The sequence below is a fragment of the Idiotropiscis lumnitzeri genome, chromosome 15 (genome assembly GCF_059441095.1).
Source record: "Idiotropiscis lumnitzeri isolate Australia: NSW breed Sydney's pygmy pipehorse chromosome 15, RoL_Ilum_1.0, whole genome shotgun sequence".
Lineage (NCBI taxonomy): Eukaryota > Metazoa > Chordata > Actinopteri > Syngnathiformes > Syngnathidae > Idiotropiscis > Idiotropiscis lumnitzeri.
In genome coordinates, this window is record NC_142405.1 from 8,236,161 (window position 1) to 8,253,491 (window position 17,331).

The 17,331-nt window shown below is 42.2% G+C and overlaps 1 protein-coding gene across 4 annotated transcripts in view; it reads left to right on the forward strand.

Moving 5' to 3' along the window:
- Positions 1 to 17,331, forward strand: part of znf385c (zinc finger protein 385C) — a 75,970-nt gene that overhangs the window by 29,373 nt on the left and 29,266 nt on the right. The window contains exon 1 of one of the 4 annotated variants that reach the window (XM_088317882.1): positions 8,682 to 8,964. The exons of the other annotated variants lie outside the window; for them this stretch is intronic. Within the exon in view, the coding sequence (XP_088174008.1) occupies positions 8,925 to 8,964 (40 nt within the window). The 5' untranslated portion in view covers positions 8,682 to 8,924. Of the gene's footprint in view, positions 1 to 8,681; positions 8,965 to 17,331 lie in introns of those variants that run through there. 4 annotated transcript variants of the gene reach the window in all.

Below are 17,331 nucleotides of genomic sequence, written 5' to 3' on the forward strand. Positions count from 1 at the left end.
GCCGCTTATTGTTCTGTCAACAGCATCTGCTGGGCTTGATAACAGGATTAGAGCGGCCCCCCTATAGGCCCGCCGGGATTAACCAACGAAGGGCCTTTTTTTTTTCATACATAAGAGACTCTATGTTTGTATGTGGATGTAATTTGAACTCCAAGTCAATCCCTGCTCGCCCCGTCAGAACACGCACAAGCCTAATTTCTTTCCCTATTCGATTTTTTTCCAATTATAAGATGTCACTCTCTCGCAGAGACAATGTGGCCACTGCAAGGACGGACATTTGTAATAGCGACGCACTCTCTGAAGTGCGGGAGTAAATCAAGCGCCATTATCCCCGACCAATAGATTGGAGGTCAAGTCAAGGTACGGCAAGGGGGTGTGTGCGAATGTGTGTGCACGTGGGTTTGTGTGTGTGGTGCTCATGAATATTCCACGTTTGTCTAGGTCCATTACACACCACCCTGGACTTCTCCAAGGAAATGAAAAACACTATTCGCTCTATGTTAGGAACGTTTCTCATCACATTTTTACCCATCCATCCGTTATCTGTTCCGTACACTTTCCCAGCTGTCTTCGGGTAGTACGCGAAGGACACCCTGAACTGGTTGCCAGCCAATCGCAGGGCACACATAGACGAACACCCATCCGGGCTCACACCTAGGGACAATTTAGAGTGCTCAATCAACCTACCATGCATGTTTTTGGAACGCGGGAGGAAACCGAGGAGAACATGCAAACTCCACACAGGAAAGTTGGATTCAGAATCGATCCGACAACCTCGGCACTGTGAGGCCATCGTGCTAACCAGTTGGCCACCCTGACGCCTCAGGCGTTTTCAGTCGTTTTTAAAACTGTTTTTAGTGGTCGAAAACCACACGCCACGTGGAAACTTGGTGAAAAAAAAAATCACCAATGAAAGAAAGAACATCCTTTGTGGTTGCCCGCTTGCTTGTCCTAGCTAGCAAAGGGGAAAAAAACGTGAAGGGTTCCTCATCAGTAAGCACATGTATCCATTTTTCTCCCACTGACTCCCAATCAATAATCTATATCGGTGAATAATTGCACCTCTCCGCGTGATGATAGGTTTGGCAATGACCAGCTTGGCCTGAAAAGTTATTGAATGTGTCCCGTTCGTCCGCAATGGAGCTTGCGAGGACTGGCCGATCATTTCAAGAAGCTCATTCGTCAAAAAAAAAAAAAAAAAGAAAGAATCGACATAAAGAAAGCGAATGCAGCGACTCCTCTCAGGCTGACAGAAGTCTCCGATCTGTCCATTGTGTCGCCGCTGCATTGACTCCCTGTCACTGCCACTATCCATTATTCCATCTCATGTGTCTGTCAGCCTCACGCCGCCGTTAGCTCGCTTCTGTCAAGCTGTTTGTCAGCGCTTGTCTTCACGTCGCTCTCCTCTTCTTTTTAACCGGGTTATTCCATCCATCCATTTTCGACCAAATATGGTTCCAATTTGGCTCTTCGTGTGTCTTCTTCCAATCCTGTCATGACCATTCTCTGTCAACCGATCAATGGACTTCAGTCTATGCAGCGCCACCCTTGTCTTCCCCTACTGAAGTAGTCTGAGAGACGATTGCAAAACGTGTCTTTTTATGTCTTTTTCCTATTCCGTTCCTTTTTTTAGTTGCACAGGGATGACCATCCTCTGTCTCGCAAACTACAGTGTTTTAGCTCAATACATTTTTGAGATTTTTACCCAGATTTAAGGTTGAGTGAACGGTGGCGCAGCGAAATCAATTTTGAATCCAAGTTTGGGCTTCATGTTTCTTCTTTGTATTCCATTTCCAGGTTCTTGGGGCAAAGATTGTTTCAGAGGACCTTCATGAGTCTTTTTCCCATTCCATTTCCTCTGTTGTCACATGGTATCAACCATGGGTGCGTCTGGAAATGCGCTCCAAGAGCGCTCTGGTTCACTCCGATTGTTCGGAAACTCAGAGCATTGCTGAAATGAGTCGTTTGGTAATTCAGAGTGCACCAAAAATGGAGTGCCAATGTGTGCCCTAGGAGCGCCAATTGAGGACGGGTGCGCCAGTGCTCATTCATGCGGTGCCGTTTACTGTAGAACAAAGGGTGCGTTCGGAAATGAATGGGAAGGTGTCCTCTCAGAGTAGTAGCGTCAGAGCGAATTTACGAACACGCCCCATATCAACAGACTTCACCACCCTACCACTGAGGTTTCTCCCCGTTGGAAGGGGTTTGAAAAAGAGTGCACTTATTACATAAATGTAGCGCGACAACATGAAAGCCTCCTGACTCATGTTTGTGCCGAAGTGACACAGTTCCGCATGCATAATGCCACACACACAAACGATGCGTTAGTGTACACTCGTGCGTTTGTTTATTTGCGCGCATGTGTTTGCCCGCACTGGCACATTTGGCTCGCTCGGCTAGACTCCTCCCAGTCAGAGCGCAGGCTGTCGCTGCTCGTCAATGTTAAAGCCAAGTCGATGCCCTCATGCGCCCCGACAGGCAGGCGGCCTGCGGGAAGCGACGGGATGCGGGAACACCCCCACAGCGCGCATGTAAAAAAACAAAACATTTTGTTTATGTAAAGGATGATAAAACATACATGATTAATCATACGCAGCTATGACATTTGCAGTCCTTTATATTATGCTTCTTTCATGACCTTTTGAGAATAAGTTGCGATCCATGCTGAGTTTGGTGTCTTGCGGAGGATGCGACGTGGCCTAGTTTTACAGCTTGCACATCTTTCAAGAGCCAAACCTTATCGCTTTTGACGTTCACTGACTGCTTTTCACAGATGTTCCCGGGCATAACGTGCGGCCCCTAATTTTTCCAGAGTAGAGCCATATTTCTGTGTTTCATTTGGACTATCTAAACCTCATCATACCTTTATTTTCCCGTCGGTATCTTCCATGAGGGCGGTACGGGTTGGACTACGAGTACTGAAATTCATTCTCTGACACAACTGCCATACAGTGGTGCCTTGAGATAAGAGTTCAATTCCTTCCGATCCGACAAATAGCAGTGTCCCGGTCCAACTTTTTTTTTTTATTATTTGGGCAGTCCGGAGCTTTGTATGACATAATGTTCAGAGAGACATCTCAACTCTTCTATCAGCTCATCAGTGCAGCCCTGATATTAGTTATGCTTGGAATGTATATAAATATTTTAATTATGTTCTAATTGATTTTTTCTTGGAAACATTGGTGTTGTGCAGTGCCTTGATTATAGTGAAGATAGTACGCAGCCGTGGCCAAGTAAAGTAACGGTATTGATAATTTTTGTAATTGAATCGTATTAAAGTTCCTGTTTGCTGCACAGCTGTATGACCATGCTGATGTTTATGGCATGTTATGTCAATGAATGTATTTGTTTGGAATTGAACGAAAACTCTTCTCAAAGCCAATGACTTGATTAGATTTCCTGCAAGAATTTAGCGATGGAAAACTGTAGTTGGTGCGCAATGTTCAATTACAAAATTTGTCTGACAAGTTTTCAAATTCGGCTTGACCAAAAAGGTCTCACCTATGGCTCGCCTCAGCCAGTAGTGACTCCGCCTCCATATCCTCCTCATACACTCGTGAGTTGACAAAACTCATTGATGAATTATTGATGTGAAGGAACAAAGCAGCGCTCTCTCTCTCTCTCTCTCTCTCTATCTCTCTTTCTCTCATTCTCTCGCTCTTCCACACACAATCTCTTACCCTGCACAGTCATATATGGCAGTGACGCTGAATTTTCTTCACTTTTCACTTCCGGTCCCAAAACCTTTGCACATATATGAACACATCCTCGGAACACTAAATGCGGAGGTGCGGTTGTGACTAATGTCTAGCGTGTATTTCCATTCATAAAAGAATCTTCCAGTTTTATATTTGGAACAGTTGGCTGCACTCGCCCACCACATTGGGGCTCTTATGTAAACAGGGCAAGTCTCTCTGCATCAACACATAATGTCGGAGAAGCTAGCCCGCCTGCCAGCCCGTGAATCATTTCACTTATTTACTTGGGTGTCATCTCATCCAGCGCTGTAATACATTATCAGCACAAAAAACAACAACTATCGTATCCAAAACGGCGTCATTGGCAACTTATCACTGATGGATTGTCGAAGTTGGAATTCAACAGAGGTTGCAAATGGATGCCCTTTATGTTGCTTATTATTAATAAAAGGCTGAAGATAAACCTGAGCAGAACAACAAATTAGATGTACATGAAAGCACATTTTGTATTATCTGCATGAAAAGAAAATTGCATGGCATTTATGAATTAAGTGGACAATTAACGTCATGGTCTTTTGTCCCATCCTTGCGTAATAATGTAGTGTGGTGTCCTGATTTTATTTCTTAGCCTCACGTCATAAGCTATATGGATAGATGGATGGATATTTCATTCATCCATCAGGGGAAATTCCCCAATAGAGTATTCAACTTTGCATCATAGCGGTGCCTTGTATCGTTAATTGTTTCATATGTTGTAGATTTAAAGTGAGTTAGCTAGCTACAGCGTATAAAGTGTTGCGTTGTTGTCTCTCACCTGAATGAACTTGTTGAACAAAATCAGGTGTCCAAGTACGGAATATCCTGAGATACAAATTACTACAATTGCAAACAAAATTTCCATTAACGCCTGAAAAGACAACACTTACAAAAGACTTTAAACCGAAAGACAAAGGTGCTTAACATTTTAAGCTCCTCATTAATATACACCGTAGGTCAGGGGTGAGTAAACTACGGCCCGGGGGCCACATGCGGCCCGTTAAACGTTTTAGTCCGGCCCCCCAAACTTGGAAAAAAATGAAATGAATAAACCTTGTTAACGTTTTATTTTCTAAATACTGTGGTTTTTCAAAGTCATATATATATATAGTTGTAATGCTTTTGTTGACTTTCATTTAAAATTTAATGTATTATCTTTCTCCGATGAGGTGAGGTTACCAAAACCCTCCATCCATCTGCTCCTGGTCCGGCCCCTCTGTCAAATTTTCGAACTCATTGTGGCCCGCCAATCAAAAGGTTTGCCCACCCCTGTCATAGATGCTTGATACTTTCCGCCTTCAAGTAAATGAACACCCCTTGACCACTACATCCAATACAATACAACTTTATTTATATAGCGCATTTCACAACAGCTGCTGGGAGATATGGTATACATCCATTTCACACTCAAGAACGTGTCAGTAATGAAAGGCAAACAATAGTGTGAGTGTTACGTTCAGGTATCATCTGTCTCCCATTAGCGTCTGTCACTCTTGCGTTTACTTTGGCCTGCGCTCAATGCTCGTGCAAGCCGCTGTCAGTCTTCCTGTCACTTAGTTAAGTTAGTCAGTTAGGTTGCGCCGTTAGGCGCTGAGGTGCTAATGTTTTTCAATGTGGTTGTTTTTTTAGGCTTATTGTCCACATTTTAAAAAGTAAATCATGAATTTTTACTCACCTTTTCAGCTGTTGTCAATCTTTGCAGCACGTTGGCGGGGAAAAATCGGAGAAGCCGGATCTGTAAATGAGCGAGTCAGTCACTACAAATTTTTGAAATTGGAATTGAAAGTCGAGTTTATGGTTGTGTGTGAAATCCTGGAAGCAATAGAAGCATACAGTACATGGATTTACTTCTAATTCTATTTTAGAGACTGCAACTATCATTTCCGAGTTTGGCAATTCACAAGAAGCGTCCAAGCTTCTGCTTTGATTGTATCTTGTGGTCCACCGAAGTTGCAAATCTTTAAAAGGCATCGAATACGACTCACTCTGGTCGCACTCTTCATCACGTCTGTTGTATATTGCAAAGCAACCACTGAGACTTCCTGGGGTTTGTGTTGCTGTTCGTTCATGACCAACAGGGAAGCGCCAGGGGGGTTTGTGACTTTGTACAGAAGTCAGAGCAGTACAGACGTCGCCATATTTCACACAGTACCCTTCAGGTCTCATGACCTTACTATCACATCTTAAAACTGCTTAAAATTCTCGAATTCATCCCGTACCAAAATTGCTCTTCTATTACCAGAATGGACAAAAAAATACAATTCTTTGAGGCAAGGTTCCGGGAAATTAATGGTCCTCTCAAGGTTCGACAAATGCTGATGATGGATTCCCAAAGTTAACATTCGCAACCAAACAGGATTAACAGTATTTATTTAACCCCAAACTGCACACAAATGTGTCAAAAATATAATTAACAAAGGAAGTCATCGCCAAACTGTTGACATGAAGAAAAGAAAATTATAAACTCCCCCAAAACTCATTGAGAACGGAATTGTTTTACGCCACACGAAGAACCAAATTCCTCTGTATCCAAAGATTTACCGTGAGACAGTAATCTCCCGAAAATAATAAACTAATTCAACTTATCCAGACTTGACTGTGGTGTGACAGCTTGACCTTCTCTACTCACCGTGGATACTCGGCTCACGGCAACCCGAACCGGCTGAATCCTTTCACTGATAACAACCAAAGACGCCCTTTATTTGCTCTGCTGAGCTGTTGTTTCTCATAGCCGTGAAACAAGATGACCGGCGGACGCTGGGATGATTGGATTTTCTTTGTACTTCAGTTGTGATCCACCCAAGCAGCGGCGGCAACATAATGGACGTCAACGCTTCGGTGCTTTTTATTGAGCCAAAAGGGGGGGGGGGCGGTACAGAGCAGCTCGAGGGAAGATGAGAGGCTTGTGGTATCTAATAGTGTAAAGGCTGATCAGAAAGCATATTTAATTTTCTAACCTTAAATTAAACACTAATAAACATTACACACCTATCTCTCTCTCGCCTTTGTCAGTACATATGGCATTTCCTTCAAAGCTATATCCCTCCAATAAACGGCGATTCAAAATTCATCTTGATATAGTTTCAAGTAGTATGAATCAAAACAATTTATTTTTTATTTTTGTTGGAGTCTTAATAGTCACTCAGTGTCCTTCACTCGCTAACAGGCTAGCGTGACACAGCCTAATTTGGTCGTTAACATCTTCATTCAGTGGTCCTTGTTAAAAACAGATTGAAATTTATGACACCAGTGAGAGAAAGTCCTGTGCTTATAAGAATTTATTAGATAATCATGACAAAAGTACTTGGACATCAAAGCACATTTAATTCAGTTAATTCTTTGATGTCTGAAATGAGGTCTACTGAAGTGCGGGATATGATTATGGAATAAAACTCACCACTGTTGGATACGATGGTGACAGGTGACAAATCCAGATTGTTATTTCTGGATGTTGGGAACAGCCAAGACATTCTTGCCATAGCCGACGGAAAAAGGAAAAAAGAGATGCAAGACGAAGAGTGAGATGGATGTACAGCACACTTGGAGAAGACGAAACTGGAGTGAAGAGGAAGCTAATGCATGGAGAGGGCGGAGAGGGAGACATTTAACGCTGTAATGAAGTTCCTGATTGCACCCTTGCTGCCCTGGCTTGTTTCCAGGACAGCTCAGCATTGCACCAAGGCTCTTCAACAATACACAATTTTCACAAACAAACCCACGTGTATATAGTGATGCATCTTAGAAAAGCAGCATGCTGAAAAGACGAGAGTTTGGAGCTTGTATCCGCTGTCTGCAGACGTCTGTCATGCACACACACACACACACACACACGAGCATACACACGCAACACTGCGGCCTTGATGTCAACAAAGACCGAACGCGAAACTGATTCTGGCATATTTCTTGATTGGGTCTTTTTTTTTTTTTTTTTTTTTTTTTTTTTTTTTTACCTTCCCGCTATTTCTTTTGAAAGGATTCAGATTCCACCGTAACAAGACAGTATGATATAGTAGCATGCACACCATCCCGGCACTGCAACATCATAGCAAAACACCGTAGGGCTTTAACCATATAGCACAGGCGTGGGCAAACTACGGCCCGGGGGCCACATGCGGCCCGTTAAACGTTTTAATCCGGCCCGCCGAACTTGAAAAAAATGAAATGAATAAACCTTGTTAATGTTTTATTTTCTAAATACTGTGGTGTGTCAAAGACAGATATTTTGTTGTAATGCTTTTGTTCATTATCATTTCAAATTAAATGTTATTTTTTTTCTCCAATGAGGTGAGGTGACCAAAACTCCATCCATCCGCTCCCCTCTGTCAAATTTTAGAACCCATTGTGGCCCACCAATCAAAAAGTTTGCCCATCCCTCATATAGCACGTAGAATAATATCATAAAATGATATGCCATAGCATGTCATCATAGTGGGTGTCTTAGGGTGATATCGTATATTATGGTCTTATATTTGGGTGTTAGATTGTGGTCTTACATTGTGCCATTATACCATGGCGTTATGGCTTTATATCTTGACGTTATATGATTGGAGCATCACATTGCCGCTTTTCATTGCGGCATTATATCATACCTCGTCATCATACGTAGAACATCGTGGTATTACCTTGTAACGTTACATTGTGCCGTTACATCATAGCATTATGTTGTGGCGTTAAATCGTGCCATTACATCTTGCCGTTGTATTGTGACATTGCATCGTGGCATTACAGTATGTCATTACATTGTGGCCTTACATTGTGGCATCACTAACATTGGAGTTTGACATCAAAATCCCCCAAACGGTGTAAAAATGAGGCTAAACGCTCATGTAGAGACATAACATCGTCATCAGTCATCTGTAGTGCTGTCCAGGTAGCGAGAGGGTGAGAGAGGGAGAAAGAGAGAGCGAGGGGAGTCAGAGAGAGAGAGGAGGTCCGGGCTGTTCTGCTCTTTTCCTCTCTTTCGTCTCATTCATTCCTCGCCTCTGTCAAGCCGAGACGAGCAGCGAGCGACGGCGGGAGGGATTTTAACTGAGGATACGGCGCCAAATTCCTGGGGATTGGACAGCGATAGGAGTGGCGAGTGGGGCGTTTGTTGTGGCACGGATACATCAAACCCGGGAGGGGACGCTCCGACACCAAGCAGGAACGCTTCTGTAAACACCTGTGCTCCCCGTGGAGGTGGCGAAGTACATGCGAGTGACACACAGACGCGCCGCCGCTATGCTTATCGGTGAGTCCGCCGCTCTTAATTATTAAACATGTAAACACATAGAAAGTCCCTTTTATCCTCTGCAATGAACAGTTTTTTAATTTGGGTCGTTTTCATTATGATGTTAGAGTGCGCACAGCATTCAGCTCCTTCTTCTGAGCCACGGCAGTAACTTTATTTTCTATTGCCTTAAAAAAAAAAAAAAATATATAGCAAGTATATTAACTATTTAATATAAAGCCTATCATATTTCTCTAAAAAAATAAATAAAACTCATTTGCCCATAAAAATTGCCATTAAGTATATTCCACTCACCAATTAGCCCAAACGGGGAATGAAACGTACTATACACATCACATTAATTAGAAAATTATTTTAGAAATATGAAAAAATGATCATATTCCACAAAAAAAACAACTAAATTATCACTTAACAATTGGCCCTATTTTTTTCAGACAAACAATACACTGAATTATTCTTTTCATAGGGAATGTGCAATTTATTAATAAATTATAAACACTATTTAGTAGATATTTTACAATGGTTTTACAGTGTCATACTTTAAATATTGTGCTTTAAAATAGAAAATTGTGTTTTAATTAATTTGTCATGCACAAGAAATAATTGTACGTTAACAATGTGGACAAATTGTAGTATTTCAATAAGAAACTATATACAAATAAATGAAAATGTGAAAAATAAATTTGTTTTAATTCATGATTCTGACAATTGTAACCTCATTTAGATTTTTATTTGCCTTTTATTGACACAAGGTGACCCTTGAGACAACAAAGGTGGACAATTGTCATTCTAGCCGTTTCTTCTTTATCTCCGCTCGCTACGCAAACAAAAATCATGCATTTTTTTTCCCAAGAGGATTGTCTCGTTTTGCCCTTCTGAACGCGACGAATTCCTCCGGAAGGCGGCTGTCGTTTTTCTGCGATTTGTCTGCGACGCTTGCAAATGGACGCCGCCACAACAGACGCGAGCAGTCCGACAAGGGCAGTTGATTTTGCGTCGTTATGCAAACACTGATTTAGGGAGGGGGGGCCTCGCTGGAAGGCCCTCCAGGCAGGCATCAGACTTGATGGGCTGTGGGAGGGCTGATTACAGGCCTGTCCCTCAGGGAGTGGGTGCCATTCTCCATCTTCTCCTTGATCGGGAGGGTAATCTGCTCTAAACAGGGGTCCCGAGCTCAATCAGAGCTAATTACTCGTGGGTGGGGGGGTTGTTGGTGAGGGGGGTTCGAGTTACAAGCAGGCTTGTGAGAGAGCTTTGCGGTAAATGAGCTGACTTACGGCGTAAGCCAACGTATTCCTTGACTCGCTGATCTTTCGCCACGATTAACACGTCTAGACGCTGATTTAAACCAGTAGAAAACTTTATAGCCAGTGAAATGGCCACAACGCAATTAAAGTGGTTGCCGCTTTACATGGGATGTAAATTGAAACGACAGCCACACATTTGAGTTGAGAAGCTGCCGTAGGCCACAATTAACGGCCAGACGCTCACTAGGCCACACCTCTTAAAGGCCCATTATCAACAAAGCAATACTTCCATAGTCATGCAGCCATAACATTTTATAGAAAATATCATTACAGTCATCGCTCACCGCATCACACTTGTTTTTTCTTTGTGCCACGACCCCCCAGACCTCACTTTAACTCTGTGTGTGCATTATTTTTCTTTACCTCTATGTGGCACAACTTGTGTCAACCAACTCTTAGTGTGTGTGTGTGTGTGTTCTTGTCTTTATATTTTATGTGGTACAATCCTTGAAAATCCTTTGTGTGTATGTTCTTGTCTTACTGACTCTATGAGGCTCAGGTCTTAAGATGCCACTTTTATTGAGTGTGAGTGTTGTTTCTTGTCTTTCTATCTTTGCGTGGTATTACCCACTTTTATTGTGTGCATATGTGTTCTTGTCTATATGTGACAGATTCCTAAACACTGCATTTAGCGTGTCTATTTTTGACTTACTAACTTCATGTGACACAACTCATGTTTATGGTGTGTGTCTGTCTATTTTCTTGTCTTTCTAACTGTACGAAGCATAACCCTTGACATCCACTTATACTGAGTGTCGATGTTTTTGTCTTTCTATCTTCATGTGCTACAGCCCACTATTACTGGGTATGTGTGTGTTCTTGTCTTTCTTTCTTTATGTGGCACAACCCACTTTTACAGTGTGCATGTAGGGGTGCGTGTGTGTGTGTGTGTGTGTGTATGTGTGTGCTTGTCTATCTACAGTAGCTGTATGTTGCACAAACCTTGACAACACACTTTTTTTACTGCAGTTTCATTTTTCTTTGCGGGGACATTTTGGCTGGAAATGTGACTGTGTGTGTGTTTGTAAGTGTGTACGTGTATGCATAGCAAAAAGCGGACACACACAAACACACACAATCAGATGCGATGCTGGGTGATGGATGAACCTACTGAGTCTCGGCGTTCATTGTCGTCGGGCCTGAGGCGTGAAGGTGGCTGCACACACGCGTTTGCATGCACACGCACACACACACGCACACCCCCACAGACACACACACACACCTACAAACACACATACACGTTCAGCGTTTTATTAGCTTCACAAACAGCTCTGCAGTCAAATTGTGTTCACTTTCGTCAGTGTGTGTCATCTCTGCAGTTTGCATCATCTACCCAAAACTAAGAATCTAGCATCAAAGTAAGAATGAAGCATGTCATATTTAGTGTTACCCTAACTTGAAGTTGTACACTATTCACGTTACTCTTGTCCTGTTTTGTCATATTTATCTGAATGCAGGAGATGTTGCTACTCACTCTCACACGCACACGTCTCTATGTTGTTTGACGGTTTTGTATGTTCCCGAGGAGACGAAAGAGTCCAGCAGGTGATGGCAGTTTTTTACTTGGAAACTCATCAGCAGCCTCTGATGTTTGGTGCGTTCCACGGGCTCTTTGTGGGAGACGTCCCTCGCAATGCAACGCGTTCTAACACACCATACGCTTTTTTTGGCGCCTCATTTCTAATTAGCGAGTCTTTATGTATCCAACATATTGGTCGCGCGGGGCTGTAAAATGGTGGATCATTTATTGTCAGTTTAGCTAGCACTTTGTACGCTATTGAATGGAGATTAACTTCGAATTTGGGGTAATTTGACGTCATATGGTAATTTAAAGAATTTAAGTATTAATGTATTTAGAACTGGATTTATATGGAAATAAAAATATATTTTAAATAAGACTTTTATTTTAATGTACTCATTTACATTTCAAATATAATTATGAATTATTATTATTTAAAAGCACAATTGACCATTGAAAACAGTATTTTAAATGTAATCTCAACGTTTAGTATTGTAATAACAGTAATTACAATAAGTAGTAAAGTAATAACAATTGAATGAAATAGAATAAGCACAAGTGGACGGTGGTTGATTTGTCAGGATGCAGGTTATGGAAAAAAAAAGCTTAAAATTTGTTTATTTTAACCTGTTTAGCCTTTATAGAATTTCAGATTATTCCTACGCACTAGGGCTGGGCGATTAACCGAAAATTTACCGTTACCGAAATTTATTAGAATGACCGACAACATTTTGCCCTTGTCGGTAAATTCGGTGTCTAAAAAAAAAATGAAAAAGGAAAGTCTTTTCTGTCTGCGGCAATGTTCATGCCTCTTTAAGTCTGCTCCAGCGCATGTAGTCACGTGACTCAGGCGCTGTAGAAGAATGTAAACACAAGACGCGTTCGTAGCTGGCGATTCAAATTCAGAAGCGGCTGACACGGCTGCAGACGAAGTAACGTTAGTTGAAATTGGTCTTGTCGCGCTTGTCCCAAAAAGAAATTCGACATCTGTCGTTTGGAAATGTTTTGGGTTCCATAAAGACGATGTTTGCGCAAAAGAACATGAACTACAAAGTGCGTCGTAAGCACCTGAAACAGCGCGTCCAACCTTTTCTTTTTCACCACCCACAACACAACCATGCTGTTGACTTGGAGCTTGTGCTAAAAGTTCAAAGTGAGAAGCAAGGTTGGACAAGTGACAACAGCCCACTAACGGAGGCGAAACCATACGAGAGAACGTCTCAGTGGTGGACGGGATAGCCTAGCACATAGCTAAAGATAGAGCTCCTGAAGTTACAGTGGAGCGCACAGGATTTAAACGCCTCAGGAACGTAGCCGACAAGAGGTACGAAAATATTTGCCGCAAACAGCACTTCCCGATATGGACAACATCGGGACGGGAGCGGAGACATGTCGAGCATTTTGCATCCACATCCGACTTGTGGTCGAGTCGCAACATGCATCCCTGTTTGAGCCTGAAATGTGCAGTACATAGACGACAAGTGGCGACTGCGCACCGGAGTACTCGAGACGGCACATTTTACTGATGAAGCACACGCGTTTGTTTGGCACTGGCATTCCATTGATTTTTTTTTTTTTCATTTTATTTAGCATTTTGTTTACAGGCGACTAGTGCCTTTGCACATGGCATTATTTATATTGTTTACAAGATACCTTTACACAAATCTAAGCATTTGCAAATGGCATTACACCATCTCGGCACAATCTATTTGCAGGAAAAGATTTTGTGAGAGGTACCCTTTTTTTCCTGTTCTTTGTGACATTGTTCAAGTCATGCAAAGCAAGCTATTTTGAATGTTTATTCAAATGATTTTTGTACTTCTATTTTTCATTGAAAGTAATGTGTACCAGTTGGTCAATAAAAAAAAGCAGTTAATATGCATTTTCTGCATTTATTTAGATTTTGGTCCTCAGGGGGAATTTATCGTGCATTTATCGTTATCGAGGTAAAATTGCCCAATTTATCGCGATATTGATTTTAGGTCATATCGCCCAGCCCTACTACGCACTATTGTAAATATATTCCTTTTCATTAGCATTTTATTGCGCCCCCTACTGGCAGCAGGAAATACTAGATATGATTACAGTTGCCTTTTATGACTATAAATGTCCCCATTGTTGTTCTGTTGCATTGCAGAGCAGTATTGTCCCCACATACGCTCTCTATTTTTGCATGCATTCTTCATACGTGACCCTCGTGGCACCTGGGGTACCTCCTCGACTCGGCCGACCCAACCTCTTATTTGGTGAGAAAATGGCGCCTGTGAGTGACAGTTGTAGTCATTGGTCTGAAGTGACGTCCCTCCTTTAATTGGCCTGTGTGCTGCTGAAGTGATGGCTTCTGGATGCCGCGAGTCAAACGCGCGTATGTGTGAGGCCCAGTGGGGGGCTATGACAAAATGAGTAATGATCCTACGTTGTACCCCCACCGACACACATACGTACACACATGCACACGCAGAGTCACTTATCCTCTGGTGCTAAGGCTAAAGATGCAGGCCTTGAAGGCAAACGGTGGCAACATATCATGTTTCTTGATGCTCCTGAACGCATCGTGTGTGTGCGTGTGTGTGTGCGCTTTCCCGATCCGTGTCTTTGAGCATCGAGTGGCCAGCAATTCCTCGTCTCGTAGCTCCGACCTTGACTTCAACAAACAAAAGAGACTAGAAGCGGAGCAAGTGGAAGGATGTGAAAAGATTAAGGAAGCCATCAATGAATAAATAAAGCAAATAGACGTCTCACTTTTCCCATCAAGGATAATTTTTTTTTTTTTTTTAAAGGTGTTATTATCTCAGTTTATAAATGTAATTGTATTAACACAGAAAGGAAAGAGTGAACTGCTTATTGCGAATTAAAACGTCCGGAGTTGAGAATGACAATTTTTTTCTCTTTCATGTAGAACTTTGACAGCATTGTGAAAGTGGCTAGAAAATTCTGTTCTGCCTTGCCTCTATTCTAATACTACCTCTCGGGAAGCTGACTTTGTACGACCGTCATATATCAATGATGCCTTTCACACGGACCTAAAATGCAGTCTGAAAAGGGGCTGAAAGTCTCATTTAGTGTCTGTATATTACACACAGAACAATGAAACAGAAAAAAGACACCATCATACCTCTGTCACGCCTTTGATCCAACTTAAGAAAAGAAATTGCTTAGTCAACTTTATTTCCCCCAATCTTACATTGGTTTCTTTCACTCAGAACAATAACAGTGGAAAACGCCCCCATTGTTAGCGTCCCCAAAAATGATGTGGCCACAGGGCCTCGAGTTTGACACCTTTGGCTGGAATGGCATCACAAATATCAGTGCTACTCATTATCATTGGGTGTTGTAGCCAACTAGAGCAAGTTTTTTCACCGTGTAATTGTTCTTTATGAAACTTGCCGACACAGAATGGCGGGATAAAGTCGACTGGTGGATTTCTAGCTTCAGATGTCGTATCAGAGCCGTATAAGCGGCGGGGTGGCTTTGCCTGTGAACGGCAATAGAACCCCACTGGGGAAAAGCCAACTTTGACGACAGTATAAAAGGGGCTAGATATTCACTTCTTCAACATCGTTATACCTCTGTTCCATTTTTTTGTTAATCCTTTTCCCACTATATATCCTATCTCTATTATCCCTCTTCACTATGTTATATGGTGGAAAATTCACAGGTCAACTTCAACTGTCCCGTTCTACATCTGTACCTTTCACGCAGACTGGCTATCGTTCAGTTAGTTCTCTGCACACCGTCTCCAGTCTGAAGGCTTAGTTTAGCATATGTCTACAGTGGGCTTATCTTTGGGAAAGCTTCCTCTTTCATCAAAGCTAGCGTCTTCATTCCGGGCTCCGCCGTGCAGAAGCTGATAAGGTTGTCTTTTTAGCCGCGGTTGCACATCCCCCTCACTCGCTACTGCCATGCCGCTGCCACGTATTTATAGGAGAATAGCATCCGATTCCCGCATTGGAAATTTCCCGTATTGATGACTTACATGACGGGAGCTTTGCAGGTGCCGCTAATAGGGAGCGATTAAGCAGGATGAGCTTATTACGGAGTGGAGGATGTGTCATTGGTGGTTAGAATTTGAATCTTTGGGAACTGTGGTTGTCATTGCGCAGACGTGACTGGAATTAATTTTGCAATCCAAACCCTGGGATCAAACATTATTTAGAAACCCTTATCTTAGCTTGAAATCCTGATTTAAAAATGTAACTGGACGCCAAACCCTGAAACCTTGATTTGAAAATATTTTAATAAATCCTAACCCCAAGCTTCAAACCTTTGTTGAATGGCTAATCCAACTCTGACACCCTAAAACTCTCATAATTTGAAACCCAAACCCTGTCTTGCCTCACTTCTTAAACAACAAACATGTGTAGACGCGATATAGATAAATAAATATAGCTACAGTGTATTAAACTAGAAAAAAAATAAAGCCGACCGACTGACCGAAAGTTGTAAATGTTTTTTTTTTCTTTTCTAAATGTCGTGACTCTTTTGCTGCTTTGTAGTGTACCATTGAGCGTTTGCTGAATGCGGATTTTCCATGGCGATTCGCAACGGACGCGTGCGACGTGCGATAACACCGGCGTCACGCCGTGCCGCTCTGATCCCGATGCTTTTCCATCTCCATCATGTTCTGGACCAGAGCCGCTCAATTTGTCTCCTTACGTGTGCATTTTTCCCCTCCTCCTCCCCCTCCCCTTGCTCTCAGGGGAGGTGTGAATTAGATTAGTGAGGCTGTGAGAGGTAAGGGCCTTAAAATACTCCCCGATGTTCTGTGGGGAGCCCCGACTTCGCAGACGGGTTTGCCTGGGGCGATGATTTAGCAGCTCGGCAGACTTTATGACATCTGATTGCCTTCCTTTATTGTTGGATTGATCGTCATTGTGTGACTCAAAGCCCTGAAAACCCTAATCATTGCTTAAAACCGAGGTCCAGGTTTGTCTTGAAACTGAATTTTTGACCCAAAACCTCCCTTGAAATCTTAAATAGAAATCTAAATTTATCTCAAAACCCGGATTAAAACCATAACCCTGGCTTCAAAACCTAAACTTCTTCCTGACTCTACACCTAATTTGAAACCATAACCCTGTCTAGAACCCTAAATTCAAAACCTGACCCTAATTCATAAACCTAATCTTTTCTTGACACCTTAATGAGAAAGCTTAACCTTTGCTTCAAACCCCTGTTAAAAACATAAAGAGGCTTGAAATCCAAATTTAAATTCTGAACCAGGTTTGAAACCCTAAACTTAATTTGACACCCTAAACTCAAATTCTAATTTAAGCTTTAAACCCCGATTTCAGAACCTGACCCTTGTTTGAAACATTAACCCAAGCCTGAGACATTAACTTGAAACCCTAATTTTGAAACCCTATGTCTGTCTTGAAACCTTAATACTTAACACGATGACGCGGTTTTCAAACCCTTACCCTTAGTTTCTACATCTTGAAACCCTACTTTGAAAACCTCACCATTGCTTAGTCCTTTAGCATTTGTTTAATGTTACTACAGAGCGAAAAATCGTTAAATATCGGACGATGTTTACTTTTT